Source organism: Eretmochelys imbricata, chromosome 15 (genome assembly GCF_965152235.1).
Source record: "Eretmochelys imbricata isolate rEreImb1 chromosome 15, rEreImb1.hap1, whole genome shotgun sequence".
NCBI classification, from domain to species: Eukaryota; Metazoa; Chordata; order Testudines; family Cheloniidae; genus Eretmochelys; species Eretmochelys imbricata.
Window position 1 is genome coordinate 30,563,758 of NC_135586.1, and position 26,085 is coordinate 30,589,842.

At 37.7% G+C, this 26,085-nt stretch overlaps 1 protein-coding gene across 2 annotated transcripts in view; it reads left to right on the forward strand.

Moving 5' to 3' along the window:
• Positions 1-261: 261 nt before the first annotated feature.
• Positions 262-26,085, forward strand: part of KIAA1671 (KIAA1671 ortholog) — a 119,116-nt gene continuing 93,292 nt past the window's right edge. Inside the window, exons 1-4 of one of the 2 annotated variants that reach the window (XM_077835439.1) lie at positions 262-2,003; positions 3,101-3,194; positions 5,255-8,509; positions 9,776-9,898. In XM_077835439.1, the coding sequence (XP_077691565.1) occupies positions 262-2,003; positions 3,101-3,194; positions 5,255-8,509; positions 9,776-9,898 (5,214 nt within the window). Of the gene's footprint in view, positions 2,004-3,100; positions 3,195-5,254; positions 8,510-9,775; positions 9,899-22,484; positions 22,708-26,085 lie in introns of those variants that run through there. The other variant, XM_077835440.1, reaches the window with a different exon arrangement.

Consider the following 26,085-nt stretch of genomic DNA (forward strand, 5'->3'; position numbering starts at 1 on the left):
TTGTATGATGCATACTATAAACTAGATAGCTGAAGTGCCCAACTATTTAGAAATTAAAATTTAAAATTCAAACTTTTTTAATATTTAAAATTATTATTCTATTATTATTTATTATTATTATTATTATTCTATAGAATTTGAGTGAATTTCTACTTTGGTGTCCATGCTGACTGCGTATATTAACACTTACGTTTGCTTTTTTTTATAGTTTGTTCTTCCTAATTGGATTTTTTCAGTTCTGTTGGATGTTTAACTATAGCTATGGCAACAAGAGTAGAGATCAACTCTGCTCTAGCACCCTTACCAACAATACCTGATTTAAATGAAATTACAAGTGAGGATAAAACACAACGCACCTACATCAACCCTCTCTTGGATGCAAGTAATAAGGCTGGTCTACCTTCTAATCCTTCAACACCAATAATTCTTGAAGAAAAAAACAAATTTGGGAGCACTTGGAGACCAGCAACTGTGCCTACTCCTGGATCAAGGCCAAGGCTTTCTCCAAAGCCATTTTCTAAGGATAAACCTTCAGATACTTTTGCGAATGTGAAACCTCCTGTTACAGCTCTCAAACCAAATCATTTTGTCCCCAAGTTCTCTGTGTATGGACAGCCTACTGAAGAAATGACATCTGCTAAGGTGTTAAGTGGAGATGTCCCTCTATTAGTAGATCAAAAACTAATTGAAAATGAAAGTAAAGGCAACAATGAATTAGTCACAAATGTGACCTTTTATTCCAGTCCCAGCAGAAATACTGTGATTCTTTTTGAAACAGCTAGCACTGAGAAATCCAAGGTAAATTTAACACGAGGTAAAATATCTGTTGAGGAGCATAGAACACTTGGCACTGTACAGACAAAAGAGCGGCAATGTAACGTAAAGCCTGAGATGATCTCTCAGCTATCTGTGACTTCCAGAAAACCTGAAGGTGGTCTGCATAGGCAAATATCTTTTTCATCAGACCCCAGACCAGTCTCCTGGAATCCTCACCAATCTGATGAAAAAAACGACACACATGAAGATCCTATAGGTGAGAGAACCAAGGACGTTGCAAAATATGCCAACAGCGAGGTTGGCTTATTAACTGAAGTGCAACGAAAGCTAAACCATAGGCCAGTATCTGCTGTTTTTCTGGAATCATTAAAAGATCAAAAGTGTAGCAATTTGGAAGTCTCCAAAGAAAAATCTCCAACAGAGAAATCATGGGTTAGAAAACCAAGGCCTTTGTCCATGGATCTAACTGCCAAATTTGAAAATAAAGACGTTTCTCTGTGCAGGAAAACTTGTCCATCTGATGCGATTAAGGAGAATTTACCAGGAATTCACTTCACTGACATAGACTCCCAAGAACAGTCTGAAATGAGGCCTAAAGTTGAAGAAATAGAACTGAATAAAGGTGATCCCTCTAAATCAAATCTGAAATGTAACAATGAGGACATCGACTTTCTTGATGTTAAAAACAAATCTAGTGAGCAAAACCAGAAAGTCTTTCCAGAAGATTTAGACTCATCCAGCCCAAACTATTCAAAAGACTTGATACAGATCTCTGCAAAAGATAAAAAATACCCTTGGGAAACTAAACAGAAATCTAAAGATGAACAAAATGAGAAAAAAATTGACATTGTAACTAACTTACATGGATCAGAAAAAAAGAAGGAGATGGCTAATAACAAAAGCAAAACAATTAAAGAAGTGGAAATATTGGATCAAAAGGAAACTTCCAGAGTTTTAGTCAGTGCAAACTCTACAGATTCCTCAAAAAAAGAAAACAAGACCTTGAGGGGGAGCGTTAAAAAACACATCCGTTTGTTTGCTGGCTCAGAAAGTAGCATTACTCCAATGGATACCGAGCCTCTCCCAGCAGCCACTGAGAGGGAAAACAGAAATGTGAACATCCAACAGAGAATCAGAGAACTGACAACAGAAAATACAGATGTTAAGCCAGGAAATCTACGCAGATCACTCAAGTCACGACCACTTTCTGCAGACTTAACAAAGAAGTAAGTTACAGAAGAGACGTTTAATACTCTATTCTTTTCAAGTTTTCAATTAGTACAAATAAAAAAAATCAGATATCACAGTTCCTCACTTGTAATCTTCAAACATACTTTTTCTTAGAATTCTGCTTAATCCGTTGCTCATAATTTATCTTGATAGTGGCTGCAAAAATACGCTGTCAGTAATATTAATTCTTGCATGCTATCTTAGCAGTCTCTCACTACTGCTTGAGTTTTATTTACATGTTTTGAAATCCAGGTATGAATAATATAGCTCACGCTGTCATGTATTTTCAAAGGTTCAAAATATAACCTGAGTTTTCATTTGTTTAATGTGCTCTTTTCACTTCCATTGTGTTAGCCTTACTATTTGCTTTTATTTTATTTTCAAAATACTTACAAATAATTTTTTGCATTTGGCACAAATTAGGGTAGATCTTTATCAGTGTCACCTCAGTGACACTATCTACTGTCAGATTTTGCGCCAGATAGGAATTTTATTTCACCTTCATATCAGGGTCTACAGATCCGTGATTCTGCATCTTTTTCTGGAGGAAGCAGGGAAGCAGATGAGAGCTGTCACTTGCAGGGCAGGGCTTAAGTGCCCTCCAGCTGATGTTTTGCCTTTTTAGAACAGGCAGACACTGCAGAGATCTGTGGTGTAGAATGCTGCAATGATGAGTGTGGGATAAGAGCCTGAACCGAATAGAATTCAACGTAACAGTAAAGTTTATGCAAGAGACAGTGGGAACTTTCAACCCGTTTTTCAGTAGTCTACTAACTAAATTATGTCTTAAATTCTAGAACATTTTTTTCCAAGATAGAAAATAAAGTATATCTAGCTTGTTAACTGTAGAGAAGGTTTGGGCTTTGTCTGCTAATAGTTCAGGCATACATAAATCACTGAATCAAGATAAGATTTGTGCTCTGAAATAAAGTGATTTCTCCAATCACATTTATAAGAAATTAATTGGAGCATTTTAAAATTATATGAAAAGAAATAGTCATATTTTGCATTTGAAAAAATGCATATTGGGCAACTAACTAAAGTTGTTTAATGTCATCCATACTTAAAAGAAATAACAAATTTTTGCAAATAGGTTTTCAAGCCCAGCATCAACCAATGAAATTAAACCTGAGAAACCTACTGAATTGAATAGTGATGTTACTAATGAAACACAAGAAAATCAAAAGGTAAGAAAGTGGTACTTACAGACTTGGTCTTCCAAACAGAATTGTAGCTATAATTTATATAGTACTATGCTGTGTCACATATGGCTATAGAAAGCAACGAGTTAGAAACTGCCATTGTGAGTATTAAGAATAGCATAATCTTAATAAGTTTACCTGGGTAATTCCTTCTTTAGGCCACCCTGGTAATGTACAGAAATCATGTACATGTTTGTCTATAGTTTTGCACACATATATATTAACCAATGACAATAGCCTTACACATATTAACTTCTTATGAAACTTCCAAAGTGTCCTGAATTAATTCAAGCTTTTATAATATATCATTATATTAAACATGCTTTGTGTTTTTTACCAACCCCTCCTGTAACATTTAATTCTAATGGTCTATGACAACACAGGGCTACATAAAGAATCTGGAGTGTCTTATTTGGCCACTTTTAAAAATTGATGAATATATAGATAACTTAGTTTCTAAGCATAATACTTAAGTCGTGCAAAATATAACTTTTCTGCTTAAAACTATAAAATTGTTGTGTATATGAAGATTTAATATTGTTATTTTAGGCATATTTTTCCTGAGTCTCTTGATGTTTGGGCCTGGGTTTTTTTCTTCTTATCTTATTCGGTCCTGTTTACAACACAGTAGTACTTGAAAGAAAAATGCCAATTTGATATAAGAGTCTAATGAGTTAATTTTGAAGAAGAGTAATTGAACAATGAACAAAAATCCAAACTTTACTTTAACTCTTTTGGTTAATGGGAAGCTACTCTCTTCACAAGTTGACCTAAAGTAGGACTGAATAAATTTGCTTTGCCAATTAAAAAAACTCAGGAAATCAGAAAGTTTAAAAGATTTATAAATAAATTCCACAGTATTAATTTTTTTAGTTCATTGAACTAAAACCTTTAAAAAAAGTTTAACTGAAAATTTTAGAACTAATTTCAATGCTTTCATAGGGCAGAAAGACTTCTTCTATTTATCATCATGTACTCCCATAGTGAAAATTACTAAAATGTAGCCTTTATTGCGACAATAGATACAATCACTGAATGTAGATATTGGAAGTGTCAGACCTCCCTAAAATTGTTTTGAAAATACATGTGTGCACCCCCAAATCTGTTTAACTTAGTTTTTCTTTAACGCTACTCCTCTTAAGTTGTGAAATGTGCTCAGAATTGCTTGCCCGCCCCTCCCCACAGCCAACAGCAGCTGTTCTTCATTATTTCCACAAACTGCAATTCCTGATTATTTTTTATTCCTAGTCATTATTAAAGTGCTTTTTGCCATAGTCTCTGTGTCTCTTGAACAAGAATGAATGAATCCTTGCCACATCTTGATGAAAGAATTATTATTTCCCTTTTTAAAAAGAAAAATTAAGATACAGAAAGATTATGTGATTTGACCATGGTTACACAGGAAGTCAGTGGCAGAACGGGAGATGGAAGTCAGATCTCCTGAGACCTATGCCTGTGGCTCAGGCAGACCATCTATCTTTCTCCTTACTACTTTCTACTAGCAAGTTCTGACAATCATTCATGAGCCTTCCATCCCTTACTGGTTTATACCCAAGATTACTGAGGTCTCTTGCATGGCAGTATGGAGTACTAATCATTTATTCATTTAGCTAGCCAGTAATATCATTTATTTTGGGAAAAGCTGGCTTTTACAAAATATGGTATAAATATTCATATTCTACTGTATTTTGTGTGGCAGTACCTTTTCCGGAGTATAACTTGACTTGAAGTAATCACTGCAGATTAAAATATACAATGAAAGTCTGAACCCAGGAATTCTTCATGCATTTAATTTTAATTTGTTATATTAAAAACAATCAAATGGTAAGATATTCTGATGTAAAGAGGACTTATCCTAGGGTTTGCAAGTTTACCTTACACCAATATTTGAATCTGTTTGTTAATTTTCTTAAGGAATTTGTGTGTGTGTGTGTGTGTGTGTGTGTGTGTAAAATACATACTAGGTACATAAATACATACTAGGTAGTATAATGTTCTTTTTTTTTTTTAAATAAACTTCTAACTGTTGAATTTTTTTGTTTAAGATTAAGGAGATGACGCCTCCTCCTGGAACAGATTGTAGTGAGACCTGTGGTATTGGGAATCAGTGGAAACCACGACAAACAGTACAAATATCAGAGAAAGCTGATCAGATAGAAAGAAAAGGAAGTTTTCTGAGAGAGAGGCAAAATGTATCTTTGCAGAGTGAAAACTCTGTGTCAGCCAAAAATAACTTTGAAAAAAAATTGAAACCCACCACTCCTGCAGAAAATGTACATGTAAAAACTGTCCGAGCCACCATGTTTGACCACAATGTCCAGAGGCATAATGTTGCTGCTGGTCACCCTGTAATTGATCCTACACGAAAGCTGACTAATGAATTTGAAGGCAAATATGATGTTGTGACTTTGCTAGCCCATAACAGAAGATCTGGGATGGAAAAAAAATTACAGGAGAAAACTAGTTCAAAGAGAGAGTGTCACGGTCAGTCTGGTGTATCAGGATATGTAGCAGATGCAGAAAAATGTGGAAAAACAACTTATCTAAATGAAGACAAGAAAATTGCTCATGCAGTTCCAGTGGAAAAACATTCTTCATGTGAGAAATGTGAAAAACCCACTCCTAAGCATGTAGAGGACTCTCTAATTTACCAACGAATAGAGCCAAGATATGAAATCCTTCAGACTTTTGGTGAAAGAGCACTTAGTGAAGCTATTACAGTAGTACCTGAAGATAAAGCTGTGACACTCAAAACTAGAAAATCTTCTGTGAAAGAGAAGAGAAAACCTGATGGGAATGTCTTACATCCTGATCACCTGTGTGAGCTAGATAATAAAACTGACCCCTTGAAAGAAAGTAGTTTTATTTCAGAAACTAAAGACATGTTGGACACTTCTACAAAAAAGTTTACTTTTAGAGAACCTAAAGATGTCTTCCACAGCAAATGTACTTTCCATGAACAGATAACAGAGTCCAATAAAAATCAGAGTGAACAGGTATTTATAACTGAGAAATCATCTTATGCTACAAACAAAAGTAAGGATTTAGGGATAGCAAATGAAAAAATGACACAACTGCATCCTGAAATGCAAAGAGAAAAGAATGATCTCTCTTGCATAAATAAAACAGAGAGTTCTAATGTGACCAAATACTTTTCTGAGAGAGCTGGTATAAAACCAGTTAGGACAGATGGCTATGAATCCAGAGCTGATTTAGGTCAAGACGTTATTTCAACCAGTGCCAATAAACATGGGAGTCATATTTCAGTGCCTGGAAATAACCAATTGTATAAACCCTCCGTGGACCCACATCCTAGCACAGAAGTAATAACTGCTGATAAACAGAAATCCAGAGTCTTTGGATTAAGGAAATATGCAGACTCAATTTGTGTAAGAAAAGATTTAGGGTTAGATGTTGCAGCCCTTGAAAATGAAAGAGACAAACTCAGATTAGTAGAACCAGAAGAAAAAGTCAGAAAAACTAGTAGTAGTGTTTCTGACCTTAAAATTTCAGAAAGGTGGCGAAGGAAGACCTTGCCTCAGGACTCCAGCAAGCAAGAAGAAGTTATCCCACTAACTCAAGAAAGTATCAAAAGGCTGAGTAGAACAGATTCATTGCAATTTGATGAAGGTGCAATAAAGAAGAAAAGTAAAAGAAACAAAGATGGGATAGAATCAAAGGAAGTGAACCAAACAGTTTCAATCAGTCCTGATGATTATTTGAAGAAGCAGGTTTCTCCCTTTGAACCAAAGGCAACCTATTTTGCAGTTACGTATCAGATTCCTGATAAAACAGAAAAAAGCTCTGTAAGTACTGTTAATGCAAATGAAAATAACCAAATTCCTACAGAGGTTGAAAGTGCACCAGTTACTCTGAACTCTGGTTCTTCCAGAAGGTCCAATCCTACATCTCAGCAATTCTATAAAAATGTACGGAGTATACATTGTAAAGATAAGTCCCTAGAAGCATGTGTTAACAAGCATTGGGTTAAAGAGGAAGAACAAGATATTCTAAGTTTAAAAAATATATATCCAGTGCTTGGAGAGGATGATAATAGGAGGTCTTGTGAGAGAGGGCTGGATCATGCTAAAGAGAAAATTATAGATGTTGATGCTTTCCTCTTAAAACAGGGCCTGAAAAATACTATTCAACCTGACCTAAAAGGTAGTGGAGGAAAAGTCTCCTCATACCATGAGCCAAAATCCACGCTACACTTCAGGCATTTGCACAAAGACAGTGAACTATTTACACAAAATATGTTTGGGGAAAACAGTCATGATGAGTTCAGAGTAAAGACTGAAGATAGGTATAGATCTAGAGTTCTTGATATTGATGCTCTTATGGCAGAATATAAAGAGGAATCCATAAAGACCAGTAACATTCAAGAAGAAAAAGATAACCAGTTCTCTGAAGATCCGAATATGTTTTATTGGGAGAAGTCAAAGTACAAAAAGAATGTGGCTGATAAAATTCCACACAGCTATAACTGGAAAGATTGGAAGAACTTGGATCAATCTGCTAGTATCACTAAACAAGGTATCTGTGCAGAAGAACACCGCAGGCCGGAGAACTTAACTCTCCATGAAAACAGCAAAGAGAAACTGGAGTCCTGTAGCCAAGAATGGAGTAAGCAAAAGTCCAAAGATAGAAAATTCAGTCCTCCCCACTGGGGAAAGCCTAGTTCACTTTCAGATAAACTTATAAATTCACCTGCTGACACTACTGGTACCAGAAAAAAGACGTTTATTATTGATGAGGATCAAGGGAAGAATTTAACATCTAGGCTCCAAAGTGCAAAATACACAAATAACAAGGTACTGCCTGCAAATCCTATTAGTGTGGACCAAAAACTGGAAGTCAGTTTAGCTTCTAATTTCTCCCCCGATGGTGGTGGTAGCAGCGGTGGCTTATTACAGAAGAAAGTGTTCACAAAACAGCAGTTCACAGAGATGTCTGTGGATGATGACCGGCACAAAAATGTAACGAGGAGCTCTGTAAATAAGAGCAAAGAGAGTGCAAACAAAACGTCACATGAGAGTGACTTTTCCAATATGAAGAGCAAAGCTGAGTGGAATGACCGTACATCTGGTTTTGGAAATGCACTGCCAGATTTAAAACGATCATACTCAGAAAAGAACCATCCTGCTAAAGCAAGAGGCAGCATGCCTCTGAGGGAAGAAGCAAAGGAAAGGAGGGACCAGCCCCAATTCAGGCAAAGCTTCCCATTGGAAAGTGAAGAAAACAGACTGAAAAAGAGGAGTGCATATCAACAAGAATCTTTCTGCCATGAAAATAAAAAGGTATTTACAAGGCAGTATTTGTTAGAGCACCTCTTATAACTGTGAAAGTGATGAAGATATTTTGTCATGATTGCTTTCAGTCTTGCTGTTTCTGTGTTAGAGCCAGACGCTTAGCTGGTGTAAACAGGGCTGGCCTTACCATGAGGCGAACTGAGGTGGCAGCCTCAGGTGCCAGACTGTGGGGGGGGGGGGTGCCACTAGGACCCAGAGTTTCAAAGTTTTGGCCAAAGCGAGGGGGCATGACGGGGTCATTTGAGCTCTCCGCCTCAGGTGCCAAAAATGTTGTGGGCCATCCCTGGGTGTAAATCAGCTTTGCTCCATTGATATTGGTACCAGCATAAGTGTATGCCAGGTGAGGATTTGGCTCTTTGATTCTTCTTTCTTTCTCTTTAATTTAAAAAATCATAGTATTATTCCTTACAGGGAATATGTCCTTTAAGAGTCAATACTGTAGCAGATATGTAGTATCCTTTAAAAAGTGGCAAATTACTGACTGACAATATTAAACTACAGCTTTATTTTGATGTAGAAGTATTGTTTATAAGTTGTATTCTTAATGCTGTAGGCACTATTTGTTAAATCTTTATATTCACAGCTTTATAAGTCAATAAATATAATGTGTTTTGAATCGGCATCTCAACTGGGCTTGGGTTTTTGCTTCAGTGAAGGGAAAAACTTATTTTATAGATGTGTTGGTACTTTCCCTCCCCCAATCTCCCATCCAGCTACCACTTTTGTGGTCTGTTGCTCTCTAAGTGCTGGCAGAGGGAAACCTACTGAGGGTTCTCCTAACAAAAGAATTAATGGTAGGTTTCAGAGTAACAGCCGTGTTAGTCTGTATTCGCAAAAAGAAAAGGAGTGCCTTGATGAAGTGAGCTGTAGCTCACAAAAGCTTATGCTCAAATAAATTGGTTAGTCTCTAAGGTGCCACAAGTACTCCTTTTTTTAAAAAGAATTAATGTGCATCACCCGTGCAGGGGTGCTGGAACTAGGTGTGCTGGGGGTCTGGCAGCACCCGCTGGCTTGAAGTGGTTTACATCATATACAGGGTTTACAGTTTTGTTCAATAGCTTTCAGCATACCCACTATAAAAATTTGTTCCAATGTCTCTGTGCCCATGTAAATGTTGCATAAAGTTCTTCTGCTTCAGTTAGCCTTCTTTGTTTTGTCTGCTTTGTGAACCAACTTTGAGCTTTCTCTGTAGTTCTCATATTTGAAGTAAACAAACATTTTAAAGTGGTATTTTTATGTACTCCTTTGAAACAGGACTCTGAAAAAGAATGGACCAAGCAGAATTCTGACAGATCAGGTGGGAAAGACTTGACTGTAGTTCCTATCCAGAGAAGAAGCCATAGCTTTTATAAGGACCGAAGAGCACATCACTGGACGGTAGGCTATTATTTCTTTGCATATTCCACTCATAATCAGTTGTCTTTTTTTTGTGACATTGAATTACCAACTACTCAGTATATCAGAACTTCACAGAAGCAGGAGCAAATACACTTGTAACTTCATGAGCAAAATTTTACTTCAGGGTAATGTTATTTTTCCCATGGGGTATCTTACTGCTTTCAGGTTTGTGTTAAATCACGCAATATATGTAAAGTGCATAATTAATTCCTTTCTAGATTTTAAAGGGACACTTTGCACTTTTACACCAATGTTTCATAAAACCTTGGATTATTAAAAGTAAATTGGATTTTTAAATTTTTTTCACCAGTTACTCTTTGTCCCTGCTTGCCTTTATTTCTTAGCATGGACAATGAAAATCAGTTAAGTAACTTTCACTTCTGTTTGTAGTCTGTTTTAATTTCACATTTTCAGTGATACAGTATTGGTTTTTAAACACTACAGTGGTGTTTTTGTTCAAAACTGTTTTGTTGAAATTTTAAAAACAAAAGTTGTGGAAACATTTCTGTTCTTAAGTTTTTAAAACCTGTTTTTACAAAATTAAATATTGGGCCATGTTGAAGTTGTGTCCATTTAAAATAAAATGTTGTTTGATGCATATAATGCTATCAATCTAAAATTATTATAAAGTACATGTAATATAACACAAAGTATCTGTATTCGTTTGTCAACCAACTCAAGAGCATCTTTTTAAGGACTACAATGATGAGAGGAGTTTGAATTAAGAATAAAAATTAGAATACAGCAAGAAGAATGTACACAATGTAAAAATCCAGCTGACTGCTAAATTTCTATTTCTATTGCTTCATAAATTATTTTTTTTACCAGTAAGTGACTCCTGCATCATTTTTAACATGGGAACTATGTTAAACAACTAACCCTCTAATAGCACTGACAGTATTTTTTTTTTATTACAAATCTGCTTTTTCCAGAGGTTTGACACTTGACTATCTTTTTAAATAACTGGCTAAAAAAAGTTGAGATGTTCTGCCTAAGGACATCATTGTGCAGTGTTCTGTTTGGCAAATGGACAGCTGTGGGTTCCCATGCGGTCAGATGCATCTTGCACCTACTTTCTTTTCTTGAATCATTTTCTGCTACCTTGTTGTGGGGACTTATCTACCTGCAGAACTAAGTAAAATGCCAGTTGACATGCAAAAATGAGAAATTCTGTCTTGCTAAGTTGGTCAAAATAGTTTTTAATTTTGAAATTCCCCTACATGTATTTACTCTGAATTTTGCTTTTTAATCATACTAGATGTTTAGAATTATCCTTCATAGTTTCTTATTGTATATTAAGAATATGTTCTTTTACATCTTTCTCTCCATGTTTCTTTGATAAATGTAATAAAAATGTCATGTCAGTTAAAAATTCCCATGTTTAATAACTGGAACAAAAATAGGTTGATTTTTAAAATGAGACACTTTTTTGAAAGCTGGATTAAGAAAATTAGAAATTATATACTGTGACAGGCTCAGGCCAGATGGCTACAGGACAGTAATAGAAGGCAGATATATTAGCCCCAGGTTAAGTAGGTCCCTTTTCCCTGGGTAAGGTAACAGGGAAGGTTCCAGAACAATCAGGAACCTTCTGGAGACAATTAAGATGACAGGCTGATTAGAACACCTGCAGCCAATCAAGAAGCTGCTAGAATCAATTAAGGCAGGCTAATCAGGGCACCTGGGTTTAAAAAGGATCTCACTTCAGTTTGTGGTGCGCATGTAAGGAGCTGGGAGCAAGAGGCTCTAGGAGCTGAGAGTGAGAATGCATACTTTTGGAGGACTGAGGAGTACAAGCATTATCAGACACCAGGAGGAAGGTCCTATGATGAGGATAAAGAAGGTGGTGGGAGGAGGCCATGGGGAAGTAGCCCAGTCAGTTGTTGCTGTCGCACAGCTGTTCCAGGATGCACTCTAAATAGCTGCATTCCATAGGGCCCTGGGCGGGCCCAAGTTCCCCCCAAACCTCCCAACTCCTGGTCAGACACAGGAGGAGTTGACCTGGACTATGGGTTCATGAAAGCAGCCAAACTGAGGGCTGCTGTGAAGCTCCAAGGTTAGCAAATCCGCCAATAAGCGCAAGACCCACCAAGGTAGAGGAGGAACTTTGTCGCAATACATATGGGTACATGGTACTCAGATTCTCCATGTGGCTAGTATTTGATGTTCTCATTATTCCTGTTAAGCTTCCCAATGTACACCAGGCCACCCACTACCTCTTAGTGCAACAAATGCAGGATCCATCAAGAAGACTGTAAATCCATCTGATTCCACAATTTTAGGGAGCTTAACCCTCTAACTATTCTTGGTCCCTATTATATTCTCCAAGATCTCATCTGTATCATCATGATGCAGCCCTTAATCCTTTTGTATGCAGTGTTGAAACCTTTTTTATAAAATTTAAGGTCTTTACAGTTTTTCCTTTGACTTTGGAAGTCCCTGTGGCTTCGAGTTTAGTTTCCACCTGATCAAAATGGAATTCCAGGTTATTTACATATTGGTGCAATTCACCCCATGCAGGTGGCCAGCACAAGGCCAATATACTGTTCATATCCTATTTAAGGGAATACCAAGATCTGAGAACTTCAGTATCCCAGCCAGAGGTTCTAGCCTATTGCAGAAGTGGGTGGGTGAGATTCTGTGGCCTGCAGTGTGCAGGAAGTCAGACTAGATAACCATAATGGTCCCTTTCTGTCCTTAAAGTCTGTGAGTCCAAGTTTTCTATAGGCCTTGTGCTGGCCCTTTGCAGAGAGTTGAGTTTCATTCATATGATACCAGATTATAAACTTTTGAGCATAGGGTTGCAGTAGTGCTGTGAACTTTACCAAAACGTCAGTTTCAGAGAAAAGTTCCTGAAAAAACTTGCTGTGTCCTTGTCAGATTGCTTAATCAGTTTTCTGTGTTTCTTCTAATGAAGATTGTTGTCCTTACACCTTTGTGCTTGGCATCTTTGTTAATCTTTGTCTTAATTAAGCTGATTCACCTTTTTCCTTGTTTTTAACGTGGTATTCTTGTCATGATAAGATCTGTTTTAAGGGTGAAATTCTTCCTTCTGCCCCCACCAAGCTCAAGTAAAAAAGGTGTTTGTCAAGATCTAAGTGTAAGTTTGGGGAGTGAATCTCCTCCTCATCTCTCCAGCTCCCAACACCACCACTTCAGGGGCAGGCAACAGGCTAAAGCACTTCTCTGTGCACATGATGTTGAAGGTAATCAGCTACTGAATTCAGATAACCGTGGATCCAGCATCTTTCCTTTGCTCAGAAATTCAGTGCTGCTTTCTGTAGCCTACGTGCAGCTGGCACAGAAGCAACTGCTGTGGCATGTAGGAGTAGCAGAGACTTGTGTTGGGATTGTTCAAGTATCTGATATCTCCTAAAATGTCTGGCTTTGTGAGTCTCTCCAGGAGTGAGGTTTTTACTATTTGGCTGTTGGCTCCATCCAGAGAAGTGGTTTTAAGATCACTTTGTAGCATTGCATTCTTCCCAAGTGAGTAAAAGCAGCCTTTTGATACCAAGATTGCCCTTTAAACTAAGATTATAAAAGGTATAATAAAATGTAATTACTTAGTTTATGAACTGTGACCTTGTCTACATTTCTCTTTAATGAAAAGTTGCTAATTGCAATTAAAAGAGGGGAAATTTCTTGGTTAGACACACTTTGCAATTTCAGATGTCTTGGATTTTTCATTAATGAAAATCTTAGATTTTCAGCCAGTTTACTTTTCTTGAACCACATGTTATTTCTTTTTCTTCTAAGAAAGTGCTTTCACTCTGAGAAATGACTCAGTAAACATGGTATAATGAGTCCATGTTTGTTCTCAATTCCATGTTAAATGTGCTTAGTTTAGAAATCAGTTTGTGATCACCAGCCCTGCAAACTCAATGCGTGATCTGAAAATGAAGCAGAGTTATTCCCTACTTGTGCTTAATTGCCTATTAGTAAAGGTTGTGCAGGACAAATTCCACCCTAAATGACACCTGCAAAATCCCATTGTCCTCAGTAAACTTGCACAAGTGTAACCAATCAGAACTTAATAAAGAATTCTGATATACAACAAGCGAAAGTCTACACAGTCTTTTATCTGTCTTGGGTCTTCAGGGCTAACAGGATTAAAAACTAACCAATCTATTTGAGCATAAGCTTTCGTGAGCTACAGCTCACTTCATCGGATGCATACTGTGGAAAATACAGAAGATGCTTTTATACATACAAACCATGAAAAAATGGGTGTTTACCACTACAAAAGGTTTTCTCTCTCCCCACCCCACTCTCCTGCTGGTAATAGCTTATCTAAAGTGATCACTCCCCTTACATCACTTTAGATAAGCTACTACCAGCAGGAGAGTGGGGTGGGGAGAGAGAAAACCTTTTGTAGTGGTAAACACCCATTTTTTCATGGTTTGTATGTATAAAAGCATCTTCTGTATTTTCCACAGTATGCATCCGATGAAGTGAGCTGTAGCTCACGAAAGCTTATGCTCAAATAAATTGGTTAGTCTCTAAGGTGCCACAAATGCTCCTTTTCTTTTTGCGAATACAGACTAACACGGCTGTTACTCTGAAAGGAGTAAAAACTGATTTTGGTATTGAAGTAAGGTAGAATTCAACTCTCCAGAAGCGGATCTGTTGAGTAGAAGTTCTTTTTACATTTCAGAGCAGAACTCTGCTTTAAATAACCTTATTCAGAGAATTGTAAGGACAAACTACCACCACTTCTAAAATAGGGGCTGAATGTTTGGTTTAATTTTTTTTTTTTTGCATAAATCATCTAGACTACTAGTTGTGTCAGGAATCACAACTGACTTAAGAATGCTTCTCCATAGTCTTACAGGGCCAAATTGTAAGTTCCTTTCTCAAGTAACCTCCCATTTAAAGTCAGTAGGAGTCTGTCTGCTGGGCTGGTAAGGACTTCTGGGGGCGAAATCCCCAGAATATACTTTATCTGGAAATAGCATCTGAGGGTATGTTTATATTGCAGTTAGACACTTTTGGTCAGCCCATGCCAGCTGATGCGGGTTCTTGGGGCTCACGCTAAGAGGCTGTTTAACTGCGGTGTAGATGCTTGGCTGCTGGTGGGTGCAGAGCACTCACTAATTTTTCCCTGTGGGTGCTCCAGCCCTGGATTCGGCGCCGATGGCTTTGGGTTTTTAATTGCAATGTAAGCATACCCATAAGGATCCTGATTACATCGTGAGGAAGGAGAAAGGTACACTTGTTCACATCCATCAGGAGGGTATTTATTTATTCAGTATCTTAAACCAGCAGTGTGTTCGTAGTGATACTTGCCTTTTACAACACAAACACAAAAGCCCAAGGTTCCTCCCCCACTCTGAACTCTAGGGTACAGATGTGGGGACCTGCATGAAAAACCTCCTAAGCTTATCTTTACCAGCTTAGGTCAAAACTTCCCCAAGGTACAAAGTATTCCACCCGTGGTCCTTGGAATGGCCGCTACCACCACCAAACTAATACTGGTTACTGGGGAAGAGCTGTTTGGACGCGTCTTTCCCCCCAAAATACTTCCCAAAACCCTGCACCCCACTTCCTGGACAAGGTTTGGTAAAAAGCCTCACCAATTTGCCTAGGTGACTACAGACCCAGACCCTTGGATCTTAAGAACAATGAACAATCCTCCCAACACTTGCACCCCCCCCTTTCCTGGGAAATGTTGGATAAAAAGCCTCAGCAATTTGCATAGGTGACCACAGACCCAAACCCTTGGATCTGAGAACAATGAAAAAACATTCAGTTTTTTACAAGAAGACTTTTAATAGAAAATAGAAGTAAATAGAAATGAAGAAATCCCCCCTGTAAAATCAGGATGGTAGATATCTTACAGGGTAATTAGATTCAAAAACATAGAGAACCCCTCTAGGCAAAACCTTAAGTTACAAAAAAGATACACAGACAGAAATAGTTATTCTATTCAGCACAATTCTTTTCTCAGCCATTTAAAGAAATCATAATCTAACACATACCTAGCTAGATTACTTACTAAAAGTTCTAAGACTCCATTCCTGTTCTGTCCCTGGCAAAAGCAGCATACAGACAGACACAGACCCTTTGTTTCTCTCCCTCCTCCCAGCTTTTGAAAGTATCTTGTCCCCTCATTGGTCATTTTGGTCAGGTGCCAGCGAGGTTACCTTTAGCTTCTTAACCCTTTACAGGTGAGAGCAGCTTTCCCCTGGCCAGGAGGGATTTCAAAGGGGTTTACCCTTCCCTTTATATTTATGACAGTTTGGTTTAATTTTTTTTTTTTGCATAAATCATCTAGACTACTAGTTGTGTCAGGAATCACAACTGACTTAAGAATGCTTCTCCATAGTCTTACAGGGCCAAATTGTAAGTTCCTTTCTCAAGTAACCTCCCATTTAAAGTCAGTAGGAGTCTGTCTGCTGGGCTGGTAAGGACTTCTGGGGGCGAAATCCCCAGAATATACTTTATCTGGAAATAGCATCTGAGGGTATGTTTATATTGCAGTTAGACACCTTTGGTCAGCCCATGCCAGCTGATGCGGGTTCTTGGGGCTCACGCTAAGAGGCTGTTTAACTGCGGTGTAGATGCTTGGCTGCTGGTGGGTGCAGAGCACTCACTAATTTTTCCCTGTGGGTGCTCCAGCCCTGGATTCGGCGCCGATGGCTTTGGGTTTTTAATTGCAATGTAAGCATACCCATAAGGATCCTGATTACATCGTGAGGAAGGAGAAAGGTACACTTGTTCACATCCATCAGGAGGGTATTTATTTATTCAGTATCTTAAACCAGCAGTGTGTTCGTAGTGATACTTGCCTTTTACAACACAAACACAAAAGCCCTTGGAATGTTTTCCCCATAAATTTCAAGTGTTCCACTGTATTCTGTGATAACAAAGGATTGGAAAAGTTTATAAATAATAACGAACCCCTTGCTTGCTTTTTAAAAAAAGATAATTGAATACAACACCGGAGCTTGAAAAATAGTATTAGTTATTGAACTTTTATAGTGTCCCCTTACTGTGAAAACATTTGGTTGAGTAACTGCAAATGATGTATTGAAAAATGTAAATAGCTTTTAATTCATTAAGTCAATAGACACAGGCTCTCTTTTTCTCAAAAAGTCACATCTCATGATCCTCTTTCATAATCTCATGTTTGCATACCTACACTCTGTGGTAAAGATGTGGGGAGACCCAGGCTTTTAAAGTTATACCAAAGTTATACTCATTTGATACTGTGAACCATACTACCATCAGAAGATTAGAGCTCAGTATTCATTGGTCCTGTTTGTATAATACCCCCTCATGTGGTGACTAAATGCATCACATCCATTGTAAGATCCTTGTTTGTTTGTGTAATTATTGGCAAATGCAATGCATAGCTATGGATCACAGAGATCTGTTTGACTCTTTTTGACCACTAAGACAACTAAAAATCATTATCTGGATTCTTTTATGTTGTATTTTTATCAAGAAAAAAGCCAAATTAAATTACTTCTAATTATGTCTTTGAAAAGGAACTTTTTAATATGAACTCCAGAAAACTAAAAAGTCAAGTCTTAAATATTACAATGCGAGTCTCAAACTGAACTTTATAGAATGGACAAGGAAGCATCTTCCATAATTGCTTTAGGCATTGCTTTTGAGAAGGGGGTTGGAAGGATGGTAGCTGGTATCTTAAAATGCTGAGAGGTGTGGAAGGGATGGTTAGGAGTAATAACTATATTAGGGAGGTTTCAGAGTAGCAGCCGTGTTAGTCTGTATCCGCAAAAAGAAAAGGAGTACTTGTGGCACCTTAGAGACTAACAAATTTATTTGAGCATAAGCTTTTGTGAGCTATAGCTTACTTCATCGGATGCATTCAGTGGAAAATACAGTGGGGAGATTTAAATACATAGAGAACATGAAACAATGGGTGTTACCATACACACTGTAAGGAGAGTGATCACTTAAGGTGAGCTATTATTGGGGGGGGACCTTTCGTAGTGATAATCAAGATGGGCCATTTCCAGCAGTTGACAAGACCGTCTGAGGAACAGCTGGGGGGGGGGGGACGACGACGATGACACATGACGATGACGACCTTTTGTAGTAATAATCAAGGTGGGCCGTTTCCAGCAGTTGACAAGAACACTTCAATCTCTTCGATCACTCGATTACAGACCTAAAAGTTGCAATTCTTCAACAAAAAAACTTCAAAAACAGACTCCAATGAGAGACTGCTGAATTGGAATTAATTTGCAAACTGGATACAATTAACTTAGGCTTGAATAGAGACTGGGAGTGGATGGGTCATTACACAAAGTAAAACTATTTCCCCATGTTTATTCCCCCCCCCCCCCCCATTCCTCAGACGGTCTTGTCAACTGCTGGAAATGGCCCACCTTGATTATCACTACAAAAGGCCTCCCCCACCCCACCACCCCTGCTGGTAATAGCTCACCTTAAGTGATCACTCTCCTTACAGTGTGTATGGTAACACCCATTGTTTCATGTTCTCTATGTATGTAAATCTCCCCACTGTATTTTCCACTGCATGAATCCAATGAATTGAGCTGTAGCTCACGAAAGCTTATGCTCAAATAAATTTGTTAGTCTCTAAGGTGCCACAAGTACTCCTTTTCTTTTTATATTAGGGAGGAAAATTTGCCAGGATTTTGGAAATACATATATTTAAACAAAAAAAGTAGGGCAAATTTTGGGCCTGCTAACCTTGGTAGCATCCTAATAGCCTTCCCATTTAAACTCTTAAAACATTTGTTTTTCGGGGTAATTGGGTGAAATATAATGGTCTGTGTCGGACTAGATGGTGTAATGGTCTCTGTCATAAATATAAAGGGAAGGGTAAACCCCTTTAAAATCCCTCCTGGCCAGAAGAAAAATCCTCTCACCTGTAAAGGGTTAAGAAGCTAAAGGTAACCTCGCTGGCACCTGACCAAAATGACCAATGAGGAGACAAGATACTTTCAAAAGCTGGGAGGAGGGAGAGAAACAAAGGGTCTGTGTCTGTCTGTATGCTGCTTTTGCCAGGGATAGAACAGGAATGGAGTCTTAGAACTTTTAGTAAGTAATCTAGCTAGGTATGTGTTAGATTATGATTTCTTTAAATGGCTGAGAAAAGAACTGTGCTGAATAGAATGACTTTTCCTGTCTGTCTTTTTTGTAACTTATGGTTTTGTCTAGAGGGATTCTCTATGTTTTGAATCTAATTACCCTGTAAGGTATCTACCATTCTCATTTTACAGAGGTGATTCCTTTACTTCTGTTAAAAAGTACTTCTTGTAAGAAAACTGAATGCTTTTTCATTGTTCTCAGATCCAAGGGTTTGGGTCTGTGGTCACCTGTGCAAATTGGTGAGGATTTTTACCAAACCTTCCCCAGGAAGTGGGGTGCAAGGTTTGGGAGGATTTTGGGGGGAAAGACGTGTCCAAACTACGTTTCCCAGTAAACCCAGTTAAAGTTTGGTGGTGGCAGGAAATCCAGGGTCAAAGGATAAAATTAATTTGTACCTTGGGGAAGTTTCAACCTAAGCTGGTGAAAGTAAGCTTAGGAGGTTTTCATGCAGGTCCCCACATCTGTACCCTAGAGTTCAGAGTGGGGAAGGAACCTTGACAGTCTCGTTTAGCATTAAACTTTATGAATATATTGTACATGGTTTTCACAACATTCTGCTACTGCTGCTTGAACCTGAGGAGCTTGCACTTACCTATACTAATTCGACTTCTGGACTCTCCTAAAGTGAGAAACTGTGAAGGTTTTTTGTTGTGCATTAGTTTTGTAATAGCTTTGAACTGCAATGAATAAGTAAAACTATTTCCCCTTGTTTATTTCACCTCCTACTGTTCTTGTCAACTGCTGGAAATGGCCCACCTTGATTATCACTACAAAAGGCCCCCCCCCCCCGCTCTCCTGCTGGTAAGAAGAAAAGAAGTACTTGTGGCACCTTAGAGACTAACCAATTTATTTGAGCATAAGCTTTTGTGTGAGCTGTAGCTCATGAAAGCTTATGCTCAAATAAATTGGTTAGTCTCTAAGGTGCCATAAGTACTCCCTTTTCTTTTTGCAAATACAGACTAACACAGCTGTTACGCTGAAACCTGCTGGTAATAGCTCACCTTTCCTGATCACTCTTGTTATAGTCTGTCTGGTGAGACCCATTGTCTCATGTTCTCTGCGTATATAAAATCTCCCCAGTGTATTTTCCATTGTATGCATCTGATGAAGTGAGCTGTAGCTCACGAAAGCTTATGCTGTAATAAATTTGTTAGTCTCTAAGGTGCCACAAGTCCTCCTTTTCTTTTTACAAGCTCTCCAGGGTTTGTGTGTGATCTTTTTCATCATGTCACCTCTGGTTCAAGTGCTGAGGAAATACATGTTTGCTAACTTTGTTGATAGTAACTTCTTCCTTGTTTTACTTAGCATTTCCATGGAGCTTTTCTCTCTGTATTTTTTCAGATATTTCTCTAAAATTATAGTTTGCATAATCTTTTATCTAAATCAGCTCTAGCGTCTACCTGTATAGTTAGAAAGGTATGGAACTTTGATTTGTTGATACATAAAATATAAAAATTATTTTGATAAAGATGTTGCTGGTTACTTTTGTCTTCATTTTTCTTTGATTTTTATTAGAATATATTGCTCAAATCAAGGGTGAATCTGAAGCAAAGTAATCTAATTTACGGGCCCTCTTCTTATCTGTAGTGTAAGAGGAGTAGTTTGTCTGTATTTAGTTTTTAATTTCAGCTTTGCATGTAACTTAATCATTGGCAAAACAGTTAATTGTAATCAGTGTAAGTTTTGCATCTGCCTATGAAATAAGGAAAGTGATTCATGCAGCAAATTATTACTTTTTAAAGAAGATTTAGTTTGTTAGAACTTCCATACTAGAGAATTACAGCAGTGGTCTGAGATCTACTGTTTTAATTTAGAAACTCCAGAGCAGAGTGTTTGTACCACTTTTGATTATCTGTATGGATTTCTAACCTCTGTTTTCTAGCATGACATCCTCTTGACATCCTCTTCTGAGCAAGGGTCAACTGTAAACAGCAGCAATTTACTGCAGTGAGAGTCACTTAGCTTGCAGAAAATTCAGTTTCTGATGAGATGTATATGTTGTATTGAGATGTATATGTTGTTTTATAGGGATTCCTCCAAGTTGCTTTATTTCTGGTAATTTAGTGTGTACAGTGCATAAACTACAAGGATTGAGATATGAAACAAAGCAAAATGTTTCCTTACAACTCTTGTACAGAATACTCTGAACCCTTGTCTTTTCATATTCTTTTGATGTCAGTATAGGTTTGTGATCCTTGCTGTAGAGCAACTTGTTGTTTTTGGGAAACAACTGTTACATACACAATCAGATCTTAAATACAGCCACTTACTGCAGTTTTCTTCGCACTAAAACTCCCATCTGTATTCTAACATAGAATGTTTTTTTCTTCCTTTTCCTCTTGAATCTATCTTGTAATTGGTAAATACAGAACAAATTTATTATATTGGAACAAATTAAATAATTTTAGGATTAAGAAAATTTCTACTAAGGGGATAAGGGAAAAGGTCTAATTTTAGTGGATAAACTAGTTTCCCATCTGTATTTCATTAGCAACTTCCCCCGCCCCGTTTTAAAGATTAAAAGAGCAGTTTGGATCAGTCTTGCAAAATCAGAACAATTTCCCAGCTCTGCCACAAAAATGCACTTGTTTGTTCTTATGGTGGTAATGCAAAAACTGGTGATATTTTACTCACCCATCCAAAATCCAAGTGTCTCAAGCAAAGAAGTAGATGTGAGTAGACGTTTGCAAGGCTGTCTCATGCCATGCTCAGTGATCCCTCTACTCCACCTCTCTGAATAATGGAGCATCAGTAACTCTTCCTGAAGAGGGCTTTGAAGGAAGTGTAAAGTAGAGCTGGGAATCCCCTCTTGTGCAGGCTCCTGTCTATTGGTTCCCCTCCCTACTTTAAAAAAGGGCATAAGACAGATATGTAGAAAATTGTTGGGAATTAATCGTTCCTGCTCTAGCTGTTCCTTGACTTAACTCAGCTTTAGTGAGGAGAAATGTGCTTACCATTTACGTTTGCATTTCTAGAACTACTGACTGAAAATGCTAATTAATAACTTCCAGTAGCCAATCTTTTTTTCCTTTTTTGGTAGCGTTGGCTTGCTGATGCTGGCAGTGATCCAGTAGTATGCAAAAAGATACATTGTGGAATCTGAGTGCCCATTTTCTCACTCAAAGGAGCATTTTTTATCTTAAAAGCATGGTCTTCTCTTACCTGCATTTCATACAGCACAGGGAAAATAAGGTCAGCTAGCAATCCAAACCACTACTGTGGCATTAATAGAATTATAGAACCTGAGCCTCTTAAACAGCATGCTTTTAGGTTTTTTCCCCCTTCAAAATGAAGTTTTTATTCTTGTGAGGAGAAATCCAAACTACTGTTACTAATTCTAGGCTAACACTTGTGCTGTGAGTTAACTATATCAGAAAAGTTCCAGCAGTTAGATGCTAATAACAAGTGATGAGTCATCTATCTGACTTCAGTAGCTCAGCTGCTGCTTAAAAGTAGCTGCTATGCTGGTTAAAGGCACAGTGCTCCATATGTACTTCATATCCTATTAAGCAGATCTTGTAAATTATTCATGTGGCCTTTAATGTGTTTGGTCTACTTTTAAGTTCTGTTGGAGGAAGGGGAAGCCTCACTCTCAGAGGAAAACAGAAACCAACAAAGATGGTGTTGCAGTAACTATGTGCTTTGAAAGAATGGAGTATTATTACTGTCCGAGTTTGTTAAAGTCACTTCGGTATCTGTGGGTGAGTGGATTCTTTAGTTTAATCATTTGGTGCTTAGTTTTGACAATTTAATTTCCAAAAACTTCCCCATCAAATACTAATTTGTAGAGAACAGTTACTCTCCAGTCTATCTGAAAAGTAACATTTCATGTTCTGGGGGAGATCTCTGTTTATTTTATTTGAAAATTTGGTTTCTTAATTGGAAATTAAAGGATAAAATAAGACATTATATGCATTAAATGCATTATATGCAGAATCATTACAATAAGACATTTTAATGCTTTAGTAATAGAATTTACCTCTTGTTTGTCTAAGATTGAAACTATCAATGAATATAGTTTTGCATATTGAATATAGTTTTGCATATTGAATATTCATAAACATTCCTCCCTACTTACTCAAAAGCTATACCTAAACACCTAAAATATTGCTTTCAAAAGTATTTTTTTCTAGCTGCCAAGCATGGCTACTGCCCAATATTTAAACATTATGGTATGGCGAGTGCTGCTGGGTGTAGAATTGCACGTGACCATTGTATTTTAACAGGTTTCTTCCCTATGAAGTCATTAAGGCCTAAATTCACTTTCTTTCTCCCATTAAACACCTATTCAATCAAATTTTAACGAGCTGTTTTTACTCTGGTATTCTACTTGCCTTAAATGGCTGCTTTTGCTCTTTGAATCTAACTGTTAATTGTTTTACCCTTTTACAAGTTTGACAGTTTTTGAATAAAAGGAGTTAATTATTGAGATACGTCTGGGTTACTCAATTTCAAAGGAATGCAAATTATAACATAACATTGAGGCGGTTTTTTAACTTATACCAATGTATTCTCAAACAGAATGGTACGTTTAATCAGAGAGCTAGTCCCTTAGAGCATCACCTTTCTCATTTATTTTTATAGATTGGTATACATGGCATTGTCTTTATTAACCTAATGATGTTAATAAAGATGCCGATTTGTTAAACCTCTGAATGTTTGTTGCTTATTGAGTTAAACTTTGTTTAGAAATTGGCAGCAGAGAATTTGTTTCCCTCATTTAAGGTTTAATTCAGCAATCCCTCTTATATATGCTGAGTAGTAGTTGCCCACATGAGTAGCTGAGTGGGGACTACCTTTTGTAAGGAAGCGCTTTGCAACTGAATAAACAAGTAAGGATGGCAAAAGTGGCCTTTTCTGTGTGAAGCACTAATTGCAAGCTTGTTTCTGGTAGGCATTGCTACACAATACAGCATGCAGACCTTCAAATATTTCTTTGGTTGTATAATTATAGATTCTTAAAAATCAAACATTCTTTAAATTGCATACTGCAAAATGTTGGAAGCCTATAATAGCCTTTTGTAAGTAGGAGGATATCCTTTATAATTATAATTTCTGGCAAGTTAACGGATTGTGTGAATGGCTTTGCTTTTTCAAATGTGTGGTGCGTCTCAAAATAGGCTAATAAATCTGATTTTTGGATAATCCAAAAATTGGGCGAGAGCTTTCAAAATATGTAACTTCAGTTTGCAGTAAAACAGACCTCCATTATATTTTCAGGGGATGTCTGTGTTACCATAGATATGAATTACTACTACTGATATGTGTTATAAAGACTGACTAAGCTGCTTTTTCATTATAGGAGGTCCAATCCCATAAAACAAACTTAGTTCTGTCACCTACATCCCTAGATGTCTGTTCTCTATTCTGCTGATCTACCATGTATCTGTCTCTCTCCTATCCGTCTTTTCTTTCACGTCACCCTGTCTCTTCACCTGATTGGGAAACCATTTTATCCAATGGGCATGCTTAAGAAAATATCAGCTCAGCTTTATGGCAAATCCATGACTTAGCAACAGCTGTGGTATACATATCCACAATGAGCCTCCCAAAGTGTGCAACTCATCCCTTCCCCCACTAAATTAGAAGAGAAGGCTTCTCATTCCCATAGGAATATGTGTATATGTGTATGTATATGTTCATATATTTACTGGCCCGACTTTGTACATGTTCTGATATTTAGATCACTCTTCAAAATTAAGGTGTTCATTTGGGCTGCCTACCGAATTTGTGGATCATTCTCCCTGTATTTGTGGCTGGTACAGTATAGAGCATATTGCCTCTGCTTAAACCTCAGTAACCTTGGATTCTCCTACAAGGGAGACAGTGTCTCTCCCTGTGCACAGCTGCTGCACTCGGGAGCAGAAGTCTTCATCTGGAGCTTTCTTGGTACATAAAAGGGAGTTGTTGGCAGAGTGTTCTCTGAGAGCCCCTTGACTTTGGAATTCATAGAATATCAGGGTTGGAAGGGACCTCAGGAGGTCATCTAGTCCAACCCCCTACTCAAAGTGGGACCAATCCCCAACTAAATCATCCCAGCCAGGGCTTTGTCAAGCCCAACCTTAAAACCTCTAAGGAGGAGATTCCACCACTGCCCTAGTTAACCCATTCCAGTGCTTCACCACCCTCCTAGTGAAAAAGTTTTTCCTAACTTCCAATTCACTCTCTTGTCCCTGTCCCCCACTTGTACAGAATAGTACAGATTTGTTGACCTTCTGGGCACACTGCCTAGCTCATCTCCTTAAAAAGCTGGGGCGGGGGATTGTGGGGGAGAAGCTACTGTAAGACTCTTAAGGGTGGGGGAGATTTTATTTTGCAGTTTTTTTTCTTGCTGGCTTATTGTTTCCTCTGGGTGTAGTTTTATTATTGTTAGCTGTACTTTTGATGGCAGGGTGACTGAAGGCTGAGATAGGAGACTCGCGTTTAAGTCTAATATAAAATTATCAATATCCATATAGCAAGGCAGTATCATTGGCATTAGTAAGATAATAGTGCCAACAGAGGTAAGCTTCCCCTCACATAAATATGATTAAATGAAGCACTGTCATGCAAACTAAATTTTAGGAGCTGTTTAATGGCAGCTGACTTTAATTTAAAATCCCTCTTCCAACACTTAGCTAGTGATTTAAATGGTGGCATGGAAGGAAGTGCAATCCTTGTAAAACATCCAAGTCACTGCTAAAAATAAAAATAGCCTTTTGTTTAGAACTTCTAATTATTAAGCAAAACCGTTTTCTGATTAGAACACAAGAGAGCGCTGTTACGCTACAGTAACTAATGTAATTTCTGGCAGGGTTTCACTCATTGCCTATTTTAATTGGAGAATTTGCATAAGTAAAAAAACTTTTTGCTATAATTGGGAACAATATTAAGTATAATTTCCTGTACACTTTTTAATAAAAGCAAATGTGAGAGTTTTGTGTAACTCAGTGACTGTATTTACATTAAAAAGAAAAGGAGGACTTGTGGCACATTAGAGACTAACAAATTTATTAGAGCATAAGCTTTCGTGATGAAGTGAGCTTTAGCTCACGAAAGCTTATGCTCTAATAAATTTGTTAGTCTCTAATGTGCCACAA